Source organism: Dama dama, chromosome 18 (genome assembly GCF_033118175.1).
Source record: "Dama dama isolate Ldn47 chromosome 18, ASM3311817v1, whole genome shotgun sequence".
Classification (NCBI taxonomy): Eukaryota; Metazoa; Chordata; class Mammalia; order Artiodactyla; family Cervidae; genus Dama; species Dama dama.
This window is the reverse complement of record NC_083698.1, coordinates 104,816,066-104,843,804: the sequence shown is the minus strand read 5'-3', so window position 1 is coordinate 104,843,804 and position 27,739 is coordinate 104,816,066. Positions and strand designations below refer to the sequence as shown.

The window sequence follows — 27,739 nt, the reverse complement described above, 5'->3', positions numbered from 1 at the left end:
GGTATGTGAAGGTATATAATTAACAATAATTCAACAAGACAGCATGAAACTGAAGCAGTCACTTGATGCATGACAAAGTACACATCCTCACGTTTACCTCATAGTCCAAATCCAGGTAGTCGAACTCCCCGTTGGTGCGGAAGTGCTGCGTGCTTCTGTCCAGGGTGAGGTTGATGCTCCGGCCCTGGCGCTCAATGACCACAGAATGCCAGTGGTGGTCATCCAGCAGACTTCCTGTCATCACGGATGTGTGGCCGTATATGGGGCCAAGCTGGTTGCTTCCTGAATCACGTGAATGGAAAAGGAACCAGGTAAAGACACCAGAACTCTATGTCATCTACTATACCATGGGCAGAAGTTTTATGGCATCTCTGTCTATTGTAGTTTACATAGGACATCCATTATGGAATGATACTTAAAAACAGTTGCATATTCAAACTACATAAAAGCTATTAAAGATGGAAAAATCTCTGTTCCCTTAAAAACCACGAGCTTTATTATTTTTTTCAATTACTGAGCCATGAATTCTGCTAAGTTTGGTATATTCCTTATGAAGTCAGTGCCCCATGGACTCTGGATCCAGAGTCCCTGGATTCTGATGCTGTTCCATCACTGGCTTGCTCCATGATTCTGGCCAAGGTGACCTCTCTCTGAGCCTCTCTTTGGTCATATGTAAAAAGGGAAAAATAATAGTACCTGCTTTACAAAGTTGCTGTAAGGATTAAATTAATCTGTACAAGCAAAGAACTTATTTCCTGACATACAGTGAATGTTCATTAAAAGTTACCTGTTAATTTTTATTATTGTTGTTGTTGTTGTTATTATTATTATTGGTCAAGAAAATACAAGATGACAAATGTTTTCTGATTCCTAAAGCCATAATCTTAAGTACAACATAATATTTAATGTCATGGAAAATTTACTCAAGTTATACTTTAAAATAAAAATCTGCAAAATCATATATGTAGCATTAGTTCAATTTTGAAATAAGATCTCCATAGCAACAGGACTATAAATAAGAGTGGAAGGTTGTGAGAGTCTGAAATATTTATTAAGGTCATCTCTGGATGCTGTTTACATATTTTATACAATTTTCTATTTTGTCTAATCAAGCATTGCTTTTTATGGTCAGGTAAAACTAAATGCTATAAAATAGACTATTGCTTCATAATAAATAGCATAATAGAAATAAAATAAACACATGATTGACTGAAGAATTATTTCCTTTTTTCACACTTATGATGCTAATATACCCATACCTGACATTTTCTATGGATCTCCTATATGAATTTTTTTTTTTCCTTTTGGTGATGAAGTCAAATGTTTCCCTGTGACTGTGATTATGACTGTGTACGTATGTAGGGATGGGAGAGGAAGAAAGAAAAGAAAGAATAAATTTAAGTGAAAGAATACAGTCAGTTTTATTACATTAAATATTTAGACTAGAAGACTAAGCAGTAGCTAGATGTGCCTGTATTAAGGAAATAGCATTGAAAGTGAGAGTGGATATTTGAGTGGATGTGTTTCCATGGGCTGTCATAAATTTGTCAACAATACTCTACGTAAACTGCTTTCCAATGACATGGTAACGATCTTTTTGTGTGAGGCCATATGATCAGTTCTTATTTCAGAAGAGTAACATCTCACTCTTACAAGGCCCAGCAACTTTTAAAGGCTACTCTGTGTCTTTCACTTAAAAAAAAAAAAAAAAAGGAGAAAAGTTTGAAAAAATAAATTACCTTAGATATGATCCAATTTTATAAAGAATTAATATGTAAAACATTAATCACTCATTTCCACCACTAAAAATAGTGTGGTCGAATTCCTTCAGATATTTTTAAAAAATTATATACATATAATCATATAATTCATATACATATAAAATATTGATTTAACATTTATAGTTTGCCTACTGTTTTAAGTTAATGCTGTACAATATTCCCCAAATTATTCACAGATATTTTAAACACACACCAATGTACATCTATGCATGAAGCTTTTTTCTTTTGATATTTGTTATTGTAACTAATATTGCAAAGTATACATCCTTGGACAGAAATTCTAGAGCTGTTTCTTATTATTTATTTATGATTACTGAATTGAAATATATAGAAAATCAAAATATCTGAAGATATATTATTAAATTTGTTTTCTTGAAATATTTTTAGGATAGTACAAAGAATCCTTTTTATTGCATAACACACCAATACAGATACTATCATTTTTAAAATTTATTTACTTGCTTGAAAAAATTGGAATCATTATTTTATTGTATATTTCTTTCATAGATAGCTTGATTGAGCATTTGGTGTTTATAGACTATAATTTTTCTGCAATGAGTTTTCCTTACATTTTTTGCCAATATTTTCTCATAAAGTCTTAGCACAGTTATAGAGTGGAATGAATTTTCATTCCAGAATGACATTAAACTTCTCTATTTGAATTTTCCTAGGTTTTGGCATGCATTTTCATTTTATGATTTTAATATAAAAATATAATATTTTTGTGTAATTTTAAAATCAGCTCTTTTGAATAGTTTTCTTGTTATGGAAACTATTTTTTCTATCAGATAAGATTTTGAATGTGAAAAGTTTTATAATGAAGAATAATCTTTGTAGACACTATATTAAGTATTATCAATTTAAAAAAACAAACTGAATTTGTATTTTTTAGTATACTACTGATTTTCAAAGTAATAAAAGTTAATATATGGGAAACAAGCCATATTTAAGAAAATTAGAACCATGTTGATAAGAAAATCAAATAGGCAGGATCTCTTTGTGTTCTAATTTTCAGTTCTATAGCTTTCCACTGGGATGCATTTAACATGTAAATTTCAGTTATTGATATAATTTAGATTACAAAATCTTTATAGGATCCTAAAATCACTAAACATAAAAATATGGAATATATGATGCCCTTCAAACAACTCTTGAATAAATTCTGAAAATGTTAGGCCAGCAAGAAGAGGATAGATATATTATTGATTTGCATAAATTGTAACTCCAAATGTCAGTATCTGTCTTGTGGACCTTCCCTTTAGTTTTAAGTAAATCTTAACTACATTATCAGAATACAAACATGTATTAGGCTTGTCCACTTAGAAACCACAACAGAAGCCCAAAACAAAATAGTAACTCCTTCTTTGAGTTTCACTGCATTCTCTAATCAGCATATTATTTCTCTGATTCCTTCATTTCTCATTGATTATACTTAAAATATTCATTTGCACCCTTTTTATCTTTTCTTAACTGATAACAATAAAACTACTGTTCTTTCTATTTTAGTGAGAGGAGATCAACAGTAACCACTATGCTGCCAGTGACCTCACTTTTCTGTTTTAAGTGACGTTTTAAGTGACCTCCACACAGTACACCATAGAGGACCGCCTCTTCTCCTTCCCTGGTCTCTGTGATGCCATATGCTCATATTTTCTCCTATTCACTGTCTCTTCTTCTCAGGCTCCATGTAGCACCTTCTCCTGTCAATACCACACATGGACATCCCTAATAGATTCTCAACTTTGATGACTAACAGGCCCCTAAAATGCACCATTTTCCAACAGATCTCTGCTGCTGCTGCTGCTACGTCACTTCAGTCGTGTCTGACTCTGCGCGACCCCATAGACGGCAGCCCACCAGGCTCCACTGTCCCTGGGATTCTCCAGGCAAGAACACTGGAGTGGGTTGCCATTTCCTTCTCCAATCCAACAGATCTCTAGACTTTCTCTATTGGAAGGAATCAGTACTCCTCCGTTAGAAGAAACTGAAGAGAAAACAAGGCTTTCTATATTTCTAAAAATGGCACAAATGTCTATTTGGAACTCAAGCCATATCCTAGGGTTATTCTTTATATGTTCCCTTTCTTTTTTTACTCCATACTCAGTTAATTACAAACCATACTAACTTTACAACTAAAACCATCTCCCAAGTGAATCTATTTTTCTTTATCTTCCTGGAAAGCCACCTTCTGCAAGCAGTGGCCATGTCTCAGTTACACCAGGTAGAAATCCAGCTTTGACTCTCATGTTCATGCAAGCATTTTCTCTTACAGAAGTCTCAGTACATTTCTAAAAATAAGATCATGAGGCCATATAGTTTAAAGTCTACCAACAGGTTCCCATTCTTAAAATAACATCTAATTTTATCTCCTATCCTATGAACACCTACACTAGCCTCCTCATCCTGTTCCTTGGGCAGATCGGGTCTTAGTCTCTCATGAATCTTTCTCAACTGCTTTGTCCCAGATATTTTCAGGGCTTGTTTTTGTCATCACTGAAACCTCATCAAGAATATCTTCTTGGAGAGGACTTTCCTCACTACGTATTCTAATATTTACCCCTCTTGCCTATACAGTATCCTTTATCATATCAACCTTATTTAGTTGATTTCATACTACTCATCACTATTTGAGATCATTTCTTCTGATTTAGTTCATTTAAAATAATAGATTATGCAGTGTCCAGCTATATCCCAGATGCTAGTATGGTACCTGCATAGAACAGGTGTTTAATACACATTCATGAAAGAGTATGTATATAAATATATATCAAACACTATGAATTAAAAATGAATTGACAACATAATGTGAACTCTTTGTATAATTTACATTTTAAGGATTAAAGACCATTAGCATTTAACTAACAGAGATACCAATAAATGGAAGGAATTGTGTCAAAAGTCAGAACATACCTAGGTTTAAACTGAAGACCAGCTTGGCTTTTTTGAGTTCCAAAGTAATATAATCCCCTTGCTGTCCTTCCCCGTGCAAGATTACCCCTTCACTTTCAGAGGTTTTAAATTTCAAGGCAATGACATCTTTCAGTGTTTTCATCTTCTTGTTTCTGAATCTATATGGTAATACAACATGGCCATCGAAGTTGATAACATCAGCCCCTAAAAGAAGAAATAAATAACATTTTAGTTTTGTTATTGTACGTTGACCTTCAGTGTGAAGTATATCTTCTTACAATCAGTGTCCCCATAAATGAATAATGACAAAAAAAGGGTTTTGAATAAATGACAAAAAAAGGGTTTTTTCTTGAAAACTCTTTAGTCCTGGGTTCTCCTTCTCTTTCTATTTTTGTTTTATTTGGTGTCCTAAAGTGGATTGTATGGAAAGGACTTGTAAAGAATGATGATAGAAAGCCCTTAACAATTTAAAATTCTTTCTTCAACTGTAATACTAATAACAAGTTCCATCAATGACTTATATGCTTCAAAATTTTGACTTAGAAATTTGGAGTTTACCTGAAAATGTAAAAATGTTAATCCCTGAGATAGTATGAGATTTTAATATTTTCCTTCTTAAACGAGGCGAAGTGTTCATGATTTTAAATACAGATTTTGCTAACAAATTCTATTTTCTATGACATAATAATAAATGATCTTAGAAGGCAGAGTTTGTGGTATACTCATTTTCTAATTTTTTTTTTTTATTCTATTACAATTTCAGTAAACTTAGTGGTAGTACCTAGAGTTTATGGTGAATTGAACTTTAACTTGCTTTATCCCTTGCTCTTAGGGTTCATGTCTGTTTCAAATTCCTTATTAACTCCTTGCCTTTCCAACAGAGAAGTGTGCTGCCCATGTTATCAACTACTCTGAAAAAAGACAGTCTCACCCATGTGTGATTAGACGAACACAAATCTAATCTATGCTATGAGAAGTTGTAGTTTGATCTTAGGGAATTTCATTGAAACATGAAATTATATAAACTTATACAAAGTATGAACAACTTTTTCCCACCCTCAGAAACAGAGGATGGTGGTCAATAGTATAGTAACTGTTTCTTATTCACACCAGAAATAGAAAATGAAATTATCTTATTTATTACGCACTGTTGGTTCGTGGGTGGCCAACCCACGGGATGGGTCAGTGATGAACTGTAATCATTCAGATCAAATTTTAAGTACAAATAGAATCTTAGTCACCCTAAACAGACCTTTTTTCAATAAAAATACTTTTAGGTTTTAGTATTAAGTTCTAGAAAACTGAGTCACATTGGCTCTAGAAATGATGATGGTGTGTGTGTTCAGTTGTGTCCAGCTCTTTCTGACAACATGGAAGCAGCCCGACAGGCTCCTCTGGCCCTTTCCAGGCAAGAATGCTGGTGCAGCAGGTTGCCGTGTCCTCTTCCAGTGGATCTTCCCAACCCAGGGATCGAATCCGTGCCTCTTGGTCAAACCTAGTCACATTGGAAACCTCAGTTCAGTTCAGTTGTGTCCAACTCTTTGTGACCCTATGAATCACAGCACGCCAGGCCTCCCTCTCCATCACCAACTCCCAGAGTTTACTCAAACCCATGTCCATCGAGTTGGTGATGTCGTCCCCTTCTTCTCCTGCCCCGAGTCCCTCTCTGCATCAGAGACTTTTCCAGTGAGTCAACTCTTCACATTCAATAGCTCTAATTACCTCAGGATTATAAGCCAGGATGAAGCCTGACTCTAGTTTGGGGTAAGATTGTGCCAAAGAACCCAAAGAGAGACATTGGAGAAAAAGTAACAGCAAGTTGAAAACCTGACATAAATATCTTCTCATCACACATCTTAGTTCTCTTGTTAGCTTCAGTCATCCTGGGGGATATTTCGGATCCTGATAACAGTAACAAGAGCTTGCTACATCATGGTGGTGAAGGTGCAGAGGTATATTCACTCTCTTTTCTGTGCAGTATTTGCCAGTGTAAGTTTTGCTCTTAACTAATGCTATAAAGTGAATTGTCATGAATACACTTATTTCAAATATTGCTTAAAAGTATCTTTAAGTTTACCCTTCAAATCAATAGACTTTGAATATTTTAAAAATATATCTTGTTAGCAAAAAACATTTATGTTTTTAAGTGACAGTTCAGAGAATCATTGCATTCTAAAAAGTTCACAAGGAAAAACATAACTTTGAACTTTGTTTTAATTCTCACAGTCAATTATTTACTATAAGACTTTATACAGTCATAAAAATACTTTCCTAATCAACGGAATTCTGTTCTGAGACTGTGAATCACAGAGGTTTATTTTACTATGGAGGAAAAAAAGCAGACATTAAATTTTGGCTTCTGCTAACACTGCAAAGCCAATTAGATTTTAGCTTAATCATCTATACTGTCACAGCTGAATTCCAATTGCACTATCTTTATCATCTGTGATGAGAGATAAAACAGAGAAAAAGTAGAATCTGATTATCAGATCCCAGGTTGAATTTATAATTCAGCAGTTGGCAGAAATTACTTTTTGTCTTGCAAAGTGCATAAACAAAAAAGTCAGAAGGAGGGAGTAAATTCTAAATCCCAGAAAGTAATTCTGCAGTCAGTTTCATATCAGTGACAGTTGAGTAACAGACACATCATCATTTTATATACCTCCAATATATATTAACTGACAACAAACATTCCCCATTCATCTCTTAGGAAGTAAATGTTCCCAGAACTTAGACAGAGGAAGGAATTCACCCCTCCTATGTTTTCTCCTAACTCAAAATCTACATTCAGTTTGGGGCACAGAATAGTGATTTATACAAATGTTGATGCCTTTCTTCCCTAGTTTTATGCAAATGAAAAAGTGACAGAAAGGGCAAGCATGGTTTCTTTCTTCAGACAGTCCTAGGATATTAACAAAAACATGAAGACATGTTATTCATGAGGATCAAATCTCATCTTACAGGAGGTCAGTGGTCAGCTGAAAAACACCTAGTGCTCTGAGCCAGGTCTCTCACCTTACCACATCCAAGCTGTTCTTCCAGGAATGGGTTAAATGCTTGCACAAGGTTAGCGTGTGGATGTGAACTCAGAGTTGGCTTTGAAACTACAAATTCCTAGAAGTAATCTATGGTATATAATTTATATGTAAACATACACCATACACTTTTAAGAGACTCTCAGATACTGTAAAAATCTATCAGAGTTTAGTTCTTTTTTCTACAACATACATTACAATTTCATTTGACAGCTAATAATACATTGTGTTTATTCCGGGACAAGCCACCTTTCCCCCCATTTCCCTGATTGCTTTTCACTCCTTAGAACAAAGTCTTCTCTGCAGTGATTAAACGTGTGGTTGAGCTGTTTAAGCAAGCTGAACTACAATATGGCTAGTCAAAAAGTGAATGCGAAATCAGAGTGCATCCATGATGTTGTTTCTAACAATAACTCAGAGAGGTTGGAGTGTGCCCAAGTCATCAAATCATCATAGTAGAGAAAGCTTTTTCTTGTTTATTCCATTGTTACTTACCCTTTAGTTTCTCTGAGTTTGTAGACACTCAGATGAGATATTTTGGAAAGGTGTTTTTCATCTAAAGATTTTACAATTTTAAAAAGTGCCCTTGCTAATTTTTACTACAAATGTAATATATGTTTATTGTTAAAAAGAAGTTAAACAATATTCTTAAACAATAAGAAATTAAACAATACATTTCCACAGAATGTAGAAAGTGAATCCCCAAAACAAGAGATCAGCAGTGTTAACTGGGTAACAGTTTGGAGCATCTTTCTAGATTTTATCTATCTCTCTTTCTATCTTATGTATGAAATGATCTATATATTATTCCATATACAAGTGTGTGTGTGTGCGTGTGTGTGTGTGTGTGTATTTAGAGAGAGGGCGGGGAAGGGAAAGAGAAAGGAGAATGTAGTTTAATTATGGTTCGAAATGTGTTTCTGGCAATGTGGAAACCTGAACGTTTTAGTAAATTAATATATTTTAATGATCTTCATGCAGCAAGGTACTTACAATAAAGAAAGAATGTATGTAATTTGAAACATAATTTATTTTATTTGAAAAAATTAAAATGTATTTGTATACAGCACCACAAAGTAAACAAATAAATACTTAGGAAATACTTTTGTTTTCCTGTTTTCTCTTAAATATTTCCTTATAGAAAGCTGAGAATAATAGGAAGATTTAAACAAGAAAAATAAAAGGACAATACTATTTTCATGAAATAACCACTTACATTTCTTATTATTTTAATGTGTATATATGCATTTTGGACAAGGAAATGGCAACCCACTCCAGTATTCTTGCCTGGAAAATCCCATGGACAGAGGAGCTTGGTGGGTGACAATTAGATACACAGAAGGATCATAGTCCATATAGTTTTGTTACTGAACACTATGTTGTTTTTTTTTAACCTCATTGTTTTCTTCCAAATCAGGATTTTAATTAGCTAAAAATATATGGTCATTTAGATGTCTGATTTCTTCAGTGAAAATCTGTTTTACAGTTTTCTTTTTAATACACTTTTTATTTTAGAAATAATTTTTGATTTAAAAAAAAGTAGCAAAGATACAATGGTGAGTTCCTACAGACTCTCCACCCAACTTCTTCTAATATTAACATTTTATATAACTGAGTACATTTATGAAGTCTAGGACATAACTTGGTTGTTGTGGTTTAGTCACTAAGTCATAGCTGACACTTTTGTGACCCCATGGACTGTAGCCTACAAGCCTCCTCTGTTCACCAGATTTCCCAGGCAGGAATACTAGAGTGGGTTGCCATCTCCTTCTCCAGGGGATCTTCCTGACCCAGGGATCAAACCCACATCTCCTGCATCACAGGTGGATTCTTTATGACTCAGCCACTGGAGAAGCCCCTAGACATAAGTTAGGTATATCATTATTCACTGAAATATAGACTATCTTTGGATTTCACCAGTTGTCACAAATTTGTTTGCTTGTTTTTCCTATTCCAGGATCCAGTCCAGGATCTCACATTTCATTTTTGTTATCATCAAAAGTAGTGTCTGACTCTTTGCAACCCCATGGACTGCAGCACGCCAGGCTTTCTTGTCCTTCACTATCTCCCAGAGTTTGTTCAAACTCATGTCCACTGAGTCGGTGATGCCATCCAACCATCTCATCCTCTGTTGCCGCATTCTTCTAATGCCTTCAATCTTTCCCAGCATCAGGGTCTTTTCCCAACTCAGGGTCATGAGTTGTCTCTTCGCATCAGGTGGCCAACATATTGGAGCTTCAGCTTCAGCATCAGTCCTTCCAGGGAATATTCAGGGTTGATGTCCTTTAGGGTTGACTCGTTTGACCTCCTTGCTGTCCAAGGGACTCAAGAATCTTTTCCAGCACCACAATTCAAGAACATCAATTCTTTGGCACTTAGCCTTCTTTATGGTCCAGCTCTCACATCACTTATTTTCCTGAAACTCCTCCAATCTATGATGTTTCTTCAGTCGTTCCTTGTCTTTCACAACTTTGACACTTTAGAAGAGTGCTGGTCAGGTTATATTTTGTAGAATCCCTCTCAGTCAGGCTTGGTCTGTAGTTTTCTTAGGACAAGACTGGTCTTATTCAGTGAAAAAAGCTCAGAGTTGGCTTGTCTTCATCACTCCCTATCTGGGGGGGCACAATGGCAACATGACTTTCCAGTAGTGGTATTGATCAAGGGGACGTCTGCCGTGCTTCCTCACTGTAAAGTGACTACTTTCCCCTTCCCATACTTCATTCTGCAGAAGCACGTCACCAAGTCTGGCCTATGTTTAAGGTAAAGGGGGTTAAGTTCCACCTTCTGGAGTGGGGAGTATCTACATGTGTTACTTAGAATTCTTCTGTAAGGAAGATTTCTTATATCTATTCATTCATTCCAATAATTTGGCCACCTGATGTGAAGAGCCGTCTCCACTAGGAAAGACCCTGATGCTAGGAAAAATTGAGGCCAAGAGGAGAGGAGGGTGATAGAGGATGAGATGGTTGGCTGGCATCACCAACTCAATGGACACGAGTTTAAGCAAACTCCAGGAGATAGTGAAGGACAGGGAAGACTGGTATGCAGCAGTCCCTGGGGTCAGAAAGAGTCAGACATGACTTAGTAGCGATTAACAACAATAATTCAATCATTCAATCATGTATTTATATAATTATGGGACTGTGCATCTTTATTTCTCCTTTGACTTTCATTCAATACTTGCTCAAATGGTCCCATATTTTTAGCCATTGGGAACTCTTTGAGGTTGGCTCCTTTGTGTATCAGGATTAGCCCCTGTGGCCTTCTCCTTCCCTTCCTACTCCTTCCCCTTTCTTCTCTTCTTACACCTCAGCCCCCTCCCGCCCCTTTCTCTTCCCCTCCCCACCTCTTCCTCCTCTTCTGAGTCCTCCTCATCCTCTTGCTTCCTCCTTTCTCTTCTCTCTTTCTGCCACTATATGATGCCTTAAGCTCATCTTGCATTTTTGCTGCCCCAGACCTACCATCAGCCATTTTCCCAAGGAACCACCATTTCTTTTATTGTAGCATGGCACTGAGAAGCTTGCAGCTATTTCTTTTTTGACTTTGTACACAATAAATTTTCTACAAATAAATACAGTTGTCATCATCTATATGATCTATTCTTCCACAAAATAAATAAATTATTCAATGAAAAGGGGTAAAAGTTCATAAAACGTTACTTAGTTATCTATTTCATAAAGATTTACAATGATTTTGAAGCTTTTTTCATTTTAATCAAATGTTTTTGCATAAACAGCGATTTTTAAAGGCCATAATAATAATTGCTAATATGTATTTAAGTGATTACTGATTACTACTTAAATACATTGAAGTGTTTGTTAATATTTATTCATGTGGTAATGCATAAAGGTTTAATATTTGAAAGTAATTTTTGTTTCATTATCATGAAATTAATATGTATTCACTGTAAAAATTTATGTCATATAAAATACAAAAATAAGTCAATTTAAATTAGTTACAGTCACACTACATAGATAGCAAAATACTTTTTGTACATCTAAGTTATCTATGGTTTTCTACAAATTCAAACATTTCTAAAATGAACATTCTTGCAGTGAGATTCCTAAGCACTGGAATAATTATTTCCTTACTTTCCATTTCCAAAATGCTTAAAGCACTTTAATTGCTTAAAGATATCAGTAGAACACATGTTAATGAGTTACTATGAAATTTATTATGTAATGTATATAAATAAATACCCAAGTCACATTCAAGAGTTTGAAATACATCTCTGAAACTAAAGTTGAAAAACACTGTAAGTTGGAATTTGCCAAGTTTTACCAGATTTTACATAGATGCAAATCTACATATTCTTTGTCTCTTTTTAAAATCAGTTGTCAACATTCTAGATATGTTGACCTTTCTCTGCAAAATACCATGTCACCACCTTCATCTCTATATTCATTCACCACCCTTCTTCTTCATAGCATTTATTTCTACCTAACATATTATTTGGAAAGGCTCACTTCTGGGAAAAGATCCTGATACTGGGAAAGATTTAAGGGTAGGAGGAGAATGGCGGTAACAGAGGATGAGATGGTTGGGTAGCATCACCAACTCAATGGACATGAGTTGGAGCAAACTCTGGGAGACAGTGAAGGACAGGGAAGTCTGGAATGCTTCAGTCCATGGGGTTGCAAAGAATCGGACACGACTTGGCAACTGAATAACAACAAAAAAAGCTCAGTACTTAGAACAGTGCCTTAGTCTATATTCATTAAGTATTTGTTGAATGATTGCATGTTCTCATTTATATTCAGTGCATTAAAGTATAATAAGCACTATTATTTTAAACTTTTTCTTTAACAATTTGAATCATAAGAATGGAAGAAATTTCAAGAATCACTCTGATTCACTTTGGTGCCATAGCTACTAATAAAGCGAAGGTTTCAACTGTTAGAGGAAAAAAAAACGGTGATTTTACACTACATTTTTTGTGGCAGAGGGAAAAAATTCATGCCATTATTTTTGACTTGGTGTTATCTAACTGATAGACATTAACTGGGATAGAACCTTGTCCATCTCATCATGTATGCAGACTGTTTCTACTTGATTAATCTCCTTCTTCTAACCTGCTGCCCTTTTCATTCAATATATCTGTGGTTTAAATATAAATAAATAGTTAATAGATTCCAAAAGGTCAATAACAGCTAATTTAGAGTAACAGGAGCAAATGAGCCTTCTTCAAATCCTTTGAAAAATAATCTAGAGATAGACTTCAAAAAAATCACTTCTATTTGGGGAAAAATAAAACAAAATAAAAACTGTAAAGGCTCTTTCAGGAAGGTCAGTGTCTCACATTTTGTGCAATATTTCTCTTTAAAATGTGTTGCTTTGCCCTTAAGTGCTTGATAGCTTGTGATAGAGTAACAACAATCACATTAGAGGTGTCTGATATCATTTATCCATAGCATTTGGACTCTGGTATCCACATGGCCTTTCTACAGGCATGACTAACTCCACTTGCTCAACACATAATTCTTCCTCTGGGCCTTATATCCATTATACATTGACTGAAGACAGAGCTCTGGGCCTTTCTTTAGCTCCTCCCTGTCTTGGGGACCTACATTCTGTTAGTTCCAAGTCTAATGAAAATTAGTTCATCCATGTTTTTCAAACACATAGCTGACTTTTTGCATGCGCTGCCACCAGGTTCCCATCACCCCACATACAGTCCATTGTATTAGCATGGTGAATGAGCAACTCCCGCCCTCCAGTTTTATTACCCTTAACCCTACCCCCCATACAGAAGCTAAAAAGATGTTTTGAAATAAACTCTTCTACTGAAAAACTCTTCAGTGTGGCCTGCAAGGCCCTAAGGGATACAGTTCCTGCATTCCCAACACTCTCCACTCTCCACCTTTTAGCTCCACCTTGTAAACCTCCTGGATCCCTTGCTAATTTCACCTAATTTAATTTTCCTTTCCTCATGCTAAGTTCACTTCCTTCAATGAACAGCTATTAAAAAATGAACAAAACAAAATTAAGTTTATGCTTGTTATTATTTGAGCATCTTCTAAGCTTCAGATAAAGCTTACCTACTAGACAAATTCCCTTGTGTCAATAGCCCTCATTCACAGAGGTTTCCCAGGTGGCTCAGTGGTAAAGAACCTGCTTGCCAATGCAGGAGATGTGGGTTCGATCCCTGAGTCAGGAATATCCCCTGGAGTGGGAAATAGCAACCCACTCCAGTATTCTCACCTGGGAAATCCCTCAGACAGGAGATCCTGGCGGGCTACGGTCCATGGGGTCACAGAGTCAGGCATGACTGAACACACACATCACCCTTAGCTATTTTATCACAAAACTTCTCATACTGAAATTATCTCTTTATGGATCTGATTTCCTCTGTGGACTAAACTTTTCTAAGGTATAGCCTCTGGATGAATTCTTCTACTTTGTATTTCTTAACACAATAAACACTTCTCTCTTTTTAAATTTTTTTTTTTTTAATTTATTTACTGTTTGGCTACACCACAGGGAATGTGGGATCTTAGTTCCCCAACCAGGGGTCAAACCCATCATCCCTGCAGTGGAAGCACAACGTCTTGTCTAAACCACTAAACTGCCAGGGAAATCTTGATAAACACTTCTTAAACTTATTTAAACATCATTGATATTTGAGACAACATGCAAAAGTCGAATTCCTCTGTTCCCACCTTCCTTCAAAACCATACCTGGTGCAATGCAGTCTGTTCTCTGAAGAGTACAGACTCATATATGATTTAATGACATGCACTTATGCCAATACCATGATTGTATATTTCTGATATAAATAAATAGTTTAAAACATGAAGTGCTTTCATTACACTCATTCTGGAGTTATTTTTAATAAGCCAACAATTAAAAAAATTTGACTATAGTATGAGTTTATATATATTTGCCTTTTAACTGAATGCATTTAAGAGAAATGGTCATTTACATACACAGAGGACATCAGAAAATCAGAGTGATCCACTTCAGAACAGGGTCACAGTTCTGATACATCTAATAATACAGAGGTAATAAGCAATTTATGACAATTGGCATTAAACATTAGCATAAAATCTATTTGCAATAAATCCATATTGAAGCTATTCTTATTTATTTTTATAAATCAAAAAGTCAAGCAAATTAGACCTGTCTTCTCTGTGGTAATACTACTGTTTACTGAAAAGAGCTCTACAGGTTTTCACCATACACAATCTATTTTTCTGCTAAGGAAAATACTATCTAGAACTATAAGTACTAAGTTAATCTTCCACAAATGGAGAAAGGAACCAGACATCAAGAAATTCCCCCAAAACGTTTCTTAATAAGAATTAGTCTCAACATTTATCGCAGATTTTTTAAAATCATTACTCAGTTAAACTTACTTCTTCTAGTTACAAGAAAATACTGTTGTCAGTGTTGGATCCAAATTTCATTAGTAAATTGGCTAAGGGATGGTAAGTTGATTTAGCAATGTGTTTTGAAGCACTGTTTTCCTGGTAATTTTTACAATGCTTAGGAAAAGATAGACAATCCATAAAATATGAGGGGAATGGTGAAAGAGGTGTCACATCCTGGAAATTTCTCAGAGCTTCCACTTTCCCCTCAATATTAACCATGTCCTCCATTTTCTGGAACTTCCCTGGTGGCTCAGACGGTAAAGCGTCTGCCTACAATGCGAGAGACCCAGGTTCAATCCCTGGGTAGGGAAGATCTCCTGGAGAAGGAAATGGCAACCCACTCTAGTATTCTTGCCTGGAAAACCCCATGGACGGAGGAACCTGCTAGGCTACAGTCCACGGTGTCACAAAGAGTCGGACACGACTGAGCGACTTCACTCACTCACTTCCGTTTTCTGTATGTTGATGTGTTGACATGCGGGACCTTGCAGATGACTCCCAGAGTGAGCCAGTTCCTAAGGATGTTCTCCAAATACAAACCAACCAGTCAAGATTCCACAGCCTAGCTATCTCCTCTCTCTGGCTCTCACCCTCCAGGGTACTATTCATCTGCCCTAATCACTCCAGGGTCAGGAATCAAACAACCAGGGACAGGCTCCCTGTCCCAGAGCCTCTGAAATTGTTCAAACTAGCCAATCCTTAACCAGCTTACTTGGCCTCACCCATTCCTTCCTGTGGACACAGTGAAGGGTTTTTCCCATCCTCCCCTCTCCCTCTCTGCCCTCCCCATTCCCCCCAGGGTGCACCTGCCCTCTCCTCCTCAGAACTTTAATAATAAACTACCTTTTCAATAACAGTTGTTTTTTGATATGCTGGCCTTACTATACCTTAAATTTCCTATCAATATACCATATTTCAAGATACCCCTGTTGGCCTTGAAATGACAGAAAGAAAGTGAAAGTCGCTCAGTCTTGTCTGACTCTGCTACCCCAAGGAGTTACACAGTTGGAGGAATTCCCCAGGCCAGAATACTAGAGTGGGTAGCCTTTCCCTCCTCCAGGGGATCTTCCCAACCCAGGAATCAAACTGGGGTCTTCTGCACTGCAGGCTGGTTCTCTACCAACTGAGCTATCAGCTTTCCTATATCTCAAATAATCTATATTTCAAAATATTTTCTACAGAAAATCCTTTTATTATAAATAAGAAAAGAAATAGAAAAAAATTGGCCAAACCAAAAAAGAAAAAAATCTTAAGATTATTGGTAAGAGTTATCCCATAGATCTGAAAAAGCAAGTGAATTTGATAAATTACTATGAAATGTCTGATATCAACTGGCATTCACTGAAATATCTTCTACACCCATGTCATTGTACCAAGAAAGTGGGACTACTGAGGAACAGAGGTGAGTTTTACTAAAGAACTAATAGCTGAGCTTCTTTATTAAAAGAAAATTAAGATTAAGAAAAACCCAGATAGATAGGGGAAGAGCATATGCAGTTTCCTTAAAGAGCTCGGTAGTTCTGCATGAGTTTGATATATAAGGTTCTGCTGCTGCTGCTGCTGCCAAGTCGCTTCAGTCGTGTCTGACTCTGTGCGACCCCACAGATGGCAGCCCACTGGGCTCCTCCATCCATGGCATTTTCCAGGCAAGAGTACTGGAGTGGGCTGCTGTTGCCTTCTCCAACATAAGGTTCACGAGTCCCGAAAGGGTTCGAATTGGAAGATGAAGAGTCTACTGCTTCATATGGAAGATACAGGTCTAAGTGTGAAGTGATGGTATCCTAAGGGGAACGTGTAGGACCAGATTTGCATCTTGGAAAGATAACCCCTATGTTGATGTGGCAGAATTGGTGGGTTAGAAGACAGTGCAGAAGCAGAGAGAGCAAAGACCTCCCTGAGAGCAGCTAATCATCTAATCATGTTGGTAAAGGTTAGACAAAGCCAGACACAGAAGATAACTATGTCATTAAAGAATGCAAAGCTTCCCGATGATGCACGGTTGATACTCAGAATTTCAAAGCACTTAAGGCTTCTATAGTGATTGAAGGATTTCAGATGAATATTTACAACCATGTTTTTCTCCAAAGATACGACAAACCCAATACCATAAAAGCATTAGGGATTTTAATGGAATTGAGATTTCCCTAAAAACAAATGCAAATGTCAAACATTCTTCTTTGAAATATGTTATATATATGGATTCACTTATTTTCATCACCTTTATTTTTAGATGGAATCTTTAGATGCCATCTTTAGCTATCACACATTTTAACGCTTTTTCTTATTAAATTCCATACCTTAAAAATTCACATGACTCTAAAAATGTAAACTATTTTTTCCAAACAGTAAACACTTTCCCAACAACTACAAAGTTTCCTGGACAAGCAGCAGTCTGTACTAGGTGACTAGTAAAGACATCATTTTTATTTATTTTACTTTCTGTACTTTCCTGAAAGCCCAATGAATTGGTACAAATGATTTACACCTACTGGCAAGAGATTGGGACATATGTTTAGAATGTTTTGAGTATATGCATAGGATGTAGTACATCACAGCTTCATTTTATTTTTGGTTTGATTTCACATACCTTTGGGTGAATCTTTTATCTCGGCTATAAAATAGGATTAATAAAGCTCAGAATGTACACACGTTGTAACATAATGTGTTCTTTCCTCTCCATTAGAGCAGTTGGGTCCCATCTGATGAGATACTAAATGGTACTCTGCGGCCCCACCATCAATACACATCAGTGAATTGGGCATTGGAGGGGATCTGATTCACTGTGAACATGGGTACTGTCCATTACTTCCTGACACCCACATGCCCACTGAGGCCCCTGTGAGCAGGCTGAATTAATTCATTTCCATAAATGAGCAATGCTTCCACCACTTGTGCAGAGAACCAGTCCTGACAAGGCTAAAATAATTGAAGCACCTGAAATGAGAACATCACTGGTCAGAGGGGATAGCAGTTCATATACATCAGGGATGCTAGCTTGTAAAACTCATGTAGCTCCACTGATTTGTGTACGATTTTCTGACTTTTAAGAGAGATAAGGGTAACAGAGAGAGTGTTCTCCTTGATTGAAAATTGAACAGGGAAAAGATGCTAAGTTAACATTAATGACATTTGGTCCTGCTAGTGGGGAAACAACAGGGAGCATTTGGGATATGTTAAGGGTATGGGGGAGGTAGTTTCTCTCCACCTGGGGCAAGCAGAAGCTACGCAGCAATTCTGATGTCATTCAAAACAATCCATTTCCTAGAAAAGTTGGAAATCCAACATTGTAATGAACGCCCTCCCCTCTATTTTTAAATGTTGAGCAGCTGCCATGGGGTTGTATTAAGCAGAGACTCCTAGCTAGTACCCTCCAGCTAGATTTGGTTTGGCCACACCTTCCTTTGGGCCTCCCACGTGGCGCTAGCAGTAGAGAACCTGACTGCCCATGCAGGACAGGAAGAGATGTGGTCACCTCTGGGTCAGAAAGATATCCTAGAGAACGACCCTTGCTGGGAGAACCCCACGGATAGAGGAGCCTGGCAGACTACAGTCCATAGGTTCACACAGAGTCAGACGTGACTGAAGCGATTTAGCAGGCACAAATCCCTTTAAACTTGAATATTGTCAAAATATAAGACTAAACAGATCATAATAAGACTGAACAATCAAGTTTATTTTCCATGATATCATAATTTACCTGTGAATGACCATAGCACATATCGACAAGGAAGTTTATTTCTTAAAAAGCAAATTCCTTGGAAAAGATGTTGGATAGTGCTAAATGGAGAGTGAATGATTTAAAACATAATTTTAATGGTATTATATGATACAAAGTATAACACTCTATGTTGTGTTAATTGCTCAGTCGTGTTTGTCTCTCTGCGACCCCGTGGACTGTAGCCCGCCAGGCTTCTCTGTCCATGAGATTCTCCAGGCAAGAATACTGGAGTGGGTTGCCATTCCTTTCTCCAGGGGATCTTCCCAACCCAGGGATCGAACCTCATTGCAGGCAGATTCCCTGCTGTCTGAGCCGCCAGGAAAGCCCAAGGCTCTTGTTAGCACATAACTATAGGCAGCGAGTACACTAAACATAGGAGAGAAGGAAGGGCAGAAAACCCTGAGCTTCTTTACTGATTTATTGGATATAAGGCTCTACCTAAAAAAGAAATATGCATACATCCATACATACATATATATAGATATGTACATACACACATACATATGTACATACACATATTAAATTTATATGTGTGTGTGAATATGGGCTTCCCAGGTGGTGCTAGTGGTAACGAACCCACCTGCTAGTACAGAGACACAGGTTCAGTCCCTGGCTTGGGAAGATCCCCTGGAGGAGGGCATGGCAACCCACTTCAATAACCTTGCCTGGAGAATCCCCTGGACAGAGGAGCCTGGCAGGCTACAGTTCACAGTCACACAGAGTTGGACATGACTGCCTTGACTTAGCACGCATGCAATGTATGTTTCTATGCTACTCTCAATTCTTCCCACCTTATCCTTCCCCGCCGCCCCGTACCTCACCAGCCCCCAGGTCCACAAGTCTGTTCCCTATGGCTGCATCTCCATTGCATCCATTTCTTTAAATAGGAAAACAAAGGACTATTTTCAAACTACTTCATATATGACAGTGAAAATATAATCCAGAAATATTTAAGTTATCCTATGGAAAATGACAAAGAACCACAGATCTCTTTATAGGTAAGAGTGATGCTACACGGTATCATTCTACAAATGGACCACTTTGTTTTCTTCTCACTGCTTGGTTGTCCATTTATTTCAGTACATGAGACTTTCTTGCCATTTACAAAGGCCAGTCTCTCCTTCCTCACATGCTTATCGTAACTAAACTCTGTGATTTCCAAGTCTGATTACTAAAATTCAGTAGACACTTTATAAACAGTAAATCCAGTGTTAGCAATACATTAATGTTGAAGAAGTTCAGAACATGCCACCCCAAAATATGCCTCTTTGTATGTTGATTATTGTGAACCAAAGGCACTTGAGAAACAGCAGGTGCAGGCAGGGCTGTCTGATTGACCTCTCTCTACCAAAAAGCAAGTCCTAACAACTGCGATCAAACGGGCACCCTCCCTGCCCCAGGAAGAGAATTAACAAGCTTCTTATCAACAAAGCCTGGGAGAAAAAGCCAAAGCAGGAGTTGAAAACCTAAAAACCCTATTAAACCCCCTTGCTTTTTAGTCACTCAGTCATGTCCGACTCTTTGCAACCCCATGGACTATAGCCCACCAGGCTCCTCTGGTCCATAGGAGTCTCCAGGCAAGAATACTGGAGTGGGTTGCTATTTCCTTCTCCAATTAAAACCCTTTTATCTTCAATTAATTTCCCCAAATATTTCCTAATCACTATCTCAATTAACTGCCCTCCAGCCCAAGCCCTTTGACTTATTACATCCTTAAAATTTATCATTCTTTGTTTAAAAAGGTATTTAAGCTTTTGGGCTTAATGGCTTCTTTGGGTCTTCATTTGCCTTCTGAAGTCACTCACGTACCTACAAAGCTAACTAAAATGTGTACCCTTTTCTCTTTTTCATCTGTCTTATGTCAATTTAATCTGCAGGCACAGCCATAGACCCTAAGAGGGTGGAAGGCAGTTCTTTTCCCAATACATTGTGTAGCATTCAGATTCCTGGGGAAACACAGATTCCAAACCACACTCACCATTTACATTTCCCAGAATTTTCCTTGTTTATTCAGGATTTGATTATTTGATTATTACCCACTTTTTCTGACCTTACGGGAAAAATCCTCTTGAAATCTGCAGCATAAACATACAGCCTTTACTGAGTCTACCTGATGGGAAGATTAGTGTATTTTCCCTCTAGACCCTAAATTTACTTAAGGCTATAAATAAACTTGAAGCTGATATTATATGTTAAGAATTTTGGATATTCTTTTGTATAATTTTATTTTATAATTTGTATAATGTTCAATAACATATATTATTGTGTAATTTATACTTTGAATTTATTTTCCTAATATAAATCAAGGGTTTCACTGGCATTTTCTCTTGATAAAAGTTGAGCTATTGAAATATTAGAATTAGAAAAGTTGCAGAATTTTGTAACTTCAAAAACAGGGGTCATTTCTGAAATCAGAAAACAAAAGGGCAAATGTTACAAATTCACATGAATTTTCGGAAATATTTTTTGTTGGTTTGGTTTGCCTTGGTTTGGTTTTGAAGAAAACCAATAAAAAGAAAAGAATTGAATTTGGAAATAGGACACATTTTTGACACAGTGCCTACACATCCTATTTTCAGCTTTCTGCATTTGACATTTTTTACAGTCTAGGTCAATCCTAACAATTTATGCACTTCCCAAGGCATGATATAAGGCTGTTACAAATGCTATTTATAGTAGGTCGGTTAAGTCCTTAAAATGTCAATGGTTGAGTTTCTCTTAATGTAGATCTAGAAGCAAAGCACAAATTTTCATCCCAGGAGGACAAAATGCATGCTGTAGTAGGAGATTTATTAGGGTGGTGTCACCTTCCTCATGACCCAAGAAGTGTGGAGTGGAACCAATAGCATCACGACCGTCCCCACCAGACTGCAGGTGAACACTAGGCCTGAACCCAGAGACCTCAGACCCAACCCTTCTTAATTTGCCCTCGGGTCCATCAATTTACCCTCTGGGCCTGTAAAATGAAGGCAGGAAAAAGGTAAGCTCTGAGATTCCCTTCAGCTCCAAAATTAAGTATCTCTTATTATGGCTAACTTGGTCAAGCTTACATTCATTTTTATTTTTGGATTTTAAATCAGGTTCTAGAATGGCAGAATCTGAATTTTAGAAGCACATTCACACTTCCTGATTACTTTAGCACATTATCTCTTGGACATTTTCAAAGAGAATTTTAAACCATAAAATCCATAGATGCTGAAATATTTTATATGTGAATACTATTTACATATAAATACATATAAATATGACTGCTATTTACAAAGTGTCAAAATTTGCAAATTAGATTATAGTAAAACTGTTATATTATACACACCATATATCATTAGCCATATTGTTAATTTAAAAAATATTCAACATTTATTATATGGAGCCTTATAGAAATAGAATCTAACAAAATGATTTATGAGATGATAGAATAATAATTAACCTATATTCTTAGTGCCTTGATAATGCTCAAACAAACATAATTAGTAAGATTGAATTATTTTATTTCTAGAACATGGGGACAAAACTGCTTTTCTCAGTAATTAAGGGACACATTCATGGCATTAAAGACCCAGGGCCAGTAAGGATGAATGGGTGACCTTGAGCAAGTATAACAGTGCTGGCCACATTCACCTCTATTTTATGTTTCCCACTCTTTTTGCTATTACTTAGTCTAGCCCCAAAGCACAAATTTTTTAAATATCAAACAACTGTAACATACACATTTTTTTCTTATATCTCACTAAATTAAGATGATCTCAAAGGGAGGGACTTTTTTGTCTTAAGTGCCATTAACTCTGGTTCACAGTAGCTGGAACAGTTGACATAGTTTGACTTAACACTGCCAGGGTTCTAATTCCTGCTCTGTGCTTTAAGCTATGTGACCTTCTGTAAGTTACATCTCTAAGCCTCAGTTTTCTTGATTGTCAAAAGGTGACTGTAACAACATAGCATTCTTTACAGAACTGTGAAGACTGAATGAGTTAAGGCATGGAAGGTATTAACAGTATCCTTAAGGCAGGATCAGGAAAATTTTAAACTGCTAATAAACATTAGCTTTTATTGTTACCATATATTAAATTTTTACTTAATTGATTTAAAACAATGAATATTCTGAGCACCTACTTGGTCACATTGACCCAGGCCTGGAAAAGAGAACAAGGCCCTATGGTTACAATAGCATTAATGGACTTAGGACAAACTGGGTTCCCTGACTGGTGACGGTAGGACCCACCCTACTTCCTGTTCCATATATTTGCTCCCTTCACTGACATAGCTTATTTTGCTCCCCAGTGAGGAAGGCAGCAAAATATAGAGGAATAAAGAGAAATATTCTGTCCTTTCCCTTCACTGCTCTACATAACAAGCATTTTGAACATATTTTGATACAGCCTTCTCACTATGACCTAAGACACTTGGGGCGCAGGATGAGGAATGGTGTCCTGCCCCAAAAAATATCAGATAAAGATTTTCAAACTGAGACATGACCTCAACGCCATCATCTGTGACTATCCACAGCAGCACAATATAAGCCATTATTTCTGTATAACTCATAAATCTGCTATCCAGAAAGCACCTCACAATTATTGAATGTCAGTCAGTCAGTCAGTTCAGTCGCCCAGTCGTGTCCGACTCTTTGTGACCCCATGAATCGCAGCACGCCAGGCCTCCCTGTCCATCACAAACTCCCGGAGTTTACTCAAACTCATGCCCATCGAGTTGGTGATGCCATCCAGCCATCTCATCCTCTGTCGTCCCCTTCTCCTCCTGCCCCTAATCCCTCCCAGCATCAGGGTATTTTCCAATGAGTCAACTCTTGGGTAGGAATCCACTATTATAATGCCTTCCTCTGGAGAAGGGACGGAGAAGGCAATGGCAACCCACTCCAGTACTCTTGCCTGGAAAATCCCATGGGCAGAGGAGCCTGGTGGGCTGCAGTCCATGGGGTCGCGAAGAGTCGGACACGACAGAGCGACTTCACTTTCACTTTTCACTTTCATGCATTAGAGAAGGAAATGGCAGCCCACTCTAGTATTCTTGCCTGGAGAATCCCAGGGATGGCGGAGCCTGGTCGGTTGCTGTCTAAGGGGTCGCACAGAGTCAGCGACTTAGCAGCAGCAGCAGCAGCAGCTGGAGAAGGGAATGGTCACCCAGTCCAGTATTCTTGCCTGGAGAATTCCAGGGACAGAGGAGCTGTCAATGGGGTCGCAAAGAGTTGCAAATGACTGAATGACTAACACTTCCATTATAATGTCTGGTTGAATGAATGCATTAAATGTAATCAATGTTTTACATATTTAAAGTTACCAAATTTAGTTAACTCCAACCCAACATCTAGATTTAAAAACAAGGACTTGCTTCCAGTTTTTGTGTCTTACAACTAAATTCGATGAAACTTGGAAGAGTTCAAGATAAAAAAAAAAAAAAAAGTCAATTGCTAAATCAGAATGCTTAGGTTAAGAATATACTGGCTAAACCATGCTGAAATTTAAAAAAAAAAAAAGTGCAAAACTTCAGACACAGTGAAAAAAAAAAACAGACAAAAGTGCTTTTTCTCCAATGGCTCTGTGGTAGGTGACAGTGACTGCAATTTTTAATGGTTTTATGTGCAGCATCTGAAGGTGTGGAAAGAGGACATTCACTGTTGTTCAGTGGCTAAGTTGTGTCCAGCTCTTTGTAATCCCAAGGACTGCAGCATACCAGCCTCTGCTGTCCACCACCACCTCTCGAAGTTTGCTCAAATTCATATCCATTGAGTGGCTGATGCTTTCTAACAATCTCATTCTCTGCTGTCCCCTTCTCCTCTTGCCCTCAATCTTCCCCAGCATCAGGGTCTTCTCCAATGAGTTGACTCATTGGAGCAACAGGTGGCTAAAGTCCTGGAGCTTCTGCTTTAGCATCAGTTCTTCTGTTGATTCAGGGTTGATTTCCTTTACGATTGACTGGTTTGATCTCCTTGTAGTTCAAAGGACTCTCAGGGGTCTTCTCCAGCACCACAACTTTTATAGACATTGACAAACAAAGCAAAGGGCACAGTTTAGTATTGATGGAGAGAATAAAGTAGGAGGGACAGGATCCTAATCAATGAAACTAAAACTCCTAACTTTGTTTACAGCGGCAACAGTGGAAACAGTATGACTCCCACATAGGAATCAAGCTCCTTTTGAGCCTCTGAGCTAACATATTTTGGGTATACAATCCTTGCACTGTGCTGGGACAAGGCACCTTGCTTTTCAGAACAGATAGATGGCTTTTGGACCTGACATAGCCTCTCAATACTCCATTGCTAAACCTTTAACTACACACTTTTTCAAATAATATTTTAGAAATTGCTTTGGTTTAGAAGAGTGACTGCTAAGTATTTCGTCACTTGAATCACTCTGTTAATAACAGGGTGTTATTTACCCTGTAAATAAAGATTATTTCTTAAATACTCTTTATTTCAAATTATATCATTAAAAAAAAGCTTCAGAACTTTTAGAAGTGCTTTTCTCTAACTTCTAGCTTTCTATTAATAATCTCAAAACTCTTGATTTTGCAAGTTGCCACAGAGAAGCTCTAATATTTGCACAAGAAATATTCTCTTTTCCTGCTAGAGTTGAGATCATCCTCTTTATTTTCCAAGATACAATTAAGACTTCTTTTTCCCTCCCCAAATTTGTAACAATTGCTTGATGATTTGATAAATGTTTCCCTTTGAAATTTAGAAAAGTTTTGGAATGTCAGTTAGGAGAAAAAAGATAGAGTCCTGGGGTGAGGGTGAGTCAGAAGGCAAACAAGAATTTATGTGCACAGTCCACTCTGCTACATTACAGTAAAGGATGACCAAGGTTTTTTTTTGTTTGTTTTTTTTTTTTTTTTTTTTAGTGGTTTTGTATAAAATAAAGCAGAAATGGCCATTTTTAATGTCTCCTACACTTTGTGTTTAAATCGTTTTTCTGGGAACAAGAATAAAATGCTGTTTGGCACTATCCATTTTATGAGGAATTCCATTAAAATCAAATAGAAAATGTCAGTAGCCAATATGTATAGGGTGAAATAAGCCATGCAAGTGAGATAAAATAATTACTTATAAATATATAGCATATATAAATTCACTGCTCTCCTTACACTCCAACACACGTGTACATGTATGTACAGAAATCGTCTCTGCTAGAACTGGCTACTGATTTTGTAAAAAAAAATGATGGAAATGGATGTTTCTTTTTAAAGTTCTTCTATTTCAATCACTCTCCACACCCCCTTCACACACTCAACATGCTAACAGACACTGGGCAAAGTATTTGATAAAAGGATTCATGTAAATACATAAATATTTCAGGGAATTCCCTGGCAGTCCACTGGTTGGGACTTCACCTTCAAATGCAAAAGGTGTGGGTTCAATCCCTGTTTTTAGAACTGAGATCCCATATGCCTCATGCTACCATGCACCACCCTCCACCCCCCCCAAAAAAAAAGAACATTAAAAAAAATATAAAAAGAAGCAATATTGTAACAAAATCAATCAGTTCCATTCAGTCACTTAGTCGTGTCCGACTCTTTGTGACCCCATGGACTGCAGCACGCCAGGCTTCCTTGTCCATCACCAACTCCAAGAGCCTGCTAAAACTCATGGCCATAGAGTCTGTGATGCCATCCAACCATCTTACCCGGAGTGACTTTAAAAATGGTCCATACCAAAAACTCTTTTAGAAAAAAATGACATAACTATCTCATGATACTTAGAGTTTTAAAGACTAAGAGGAGCAGCACTTAACTCAAAAGAAAGAAATGAAACAGAGGGACCTTGAAAGCCACTGAGAACAGTGAATGAAAGAGGAGTTGACTGGAAGGAGTTCTTTGAGTGTTTAAAGATATGCAGATAACAACCAACATCACAGCTAACGCTGAGAACACATGTGAAACTGCAGACACAGTTAAACTCATTGATGTTTGCTTTCTCCCTATGACAACAGCTCTCCCAATCACAACAGAGGTAAGAATAAATTCAACCCCAGTATGGAAGGCTAACAGTCAAAAGTTAACCATGTGTTTCTTTTTGTTTGGTGGGGGTAGACCACTTCCCTGGTGGCTCAGATGGTAAAGAATCTGCCTGCAGGGGACCTGGCTTCAATCCGTGGCTTGGGAAGATCCCCCGGAGAAGGGAATGGCAAGCCCCTCTAGTACTCTTGCTTGGAGAATTCCATGGGCATAGAAGCTTGATGGGCTACAGTCTTTGAGGTTGCAAAGAGTTGGACACAACTGAGTGACTAACACTTTCACTTATTTTTTTTAAATCTTGGAAGAATACTTTGCTGAGATTTAGCCTATACTTTACTTTGACAATTATTTTGCCCTATTAAAGATGAAATCAGTTGTTTCCCTGATGAAAATTATTTGATAAGAGTTTCATGAGGGAGGGAGTTTGAGCATAAGTATTTTCCATAAATTTACCAGAATGAAGATATTAATAGTTAAAAGCTGTTATTCTATTATTAAAAACAAGAATATTAAGTCACTTTATTTTCTCTTATCAATTTCCCTTTTTTGCTTCTCTGTATCTATTTTCTTGTTTCTTACTGGTTTCTATTCTTTAAACTCATACTTATTCTCCAAACCTCTCCTCTTTCAAAACTCATTAAGCCAAGACATATCCATTTTGCTTTTTAAACAATGTGATTCAGTGTTTTCATTATATTCCCATTAAAATGCCCTTTAATAATCTCCCTATTAAATTTTTCTTAGAGGTTGTGCCATTGATTAGTATTAAAGTTGAAAACATTATAATGGATTTCTCTTGGAACTTCCAGTAGGAAACTGCTTTTGGTGACATGCCTCTCTGGATTTCCTGTCATCTCAAGTTGTGTTATAATGAGGCTCCAGGGTTAAAGGCAAATGAATTTGGGAAACATGCCTACTGCTTGACTTACAGAACTTTTATGTGTATGGAGTGACTATGTA

General features: G+C 37.2%; 1 protein-coding gene across 1 annotated transcript in view; it reads right to left on the bottom strand.

Moving 5' to 3' along the window:
• Positions 1-27,739, bottom strand: part of CNTNAP2 (contactin associated protein 2) — a 2,213,955-nt gene that overhangs the window by 1,241,848 nt on the left and 944,368 nt on the right. The window contains exons 6-7 of the mRNA XM_061165994.1: positions 4,692-4,895; positions 98-282 (exon numbers count right to left, since the gene is read on the bottom strand). Of these exons, the coding sequence (XP_061021977.1) occupies positions 98-282; positions 4,692-4,895 (389 nt within the window). The remainder of the gene's footprint in view (positions 1-97; positions 283-4,691; positions 4,896-27,739) is intronic.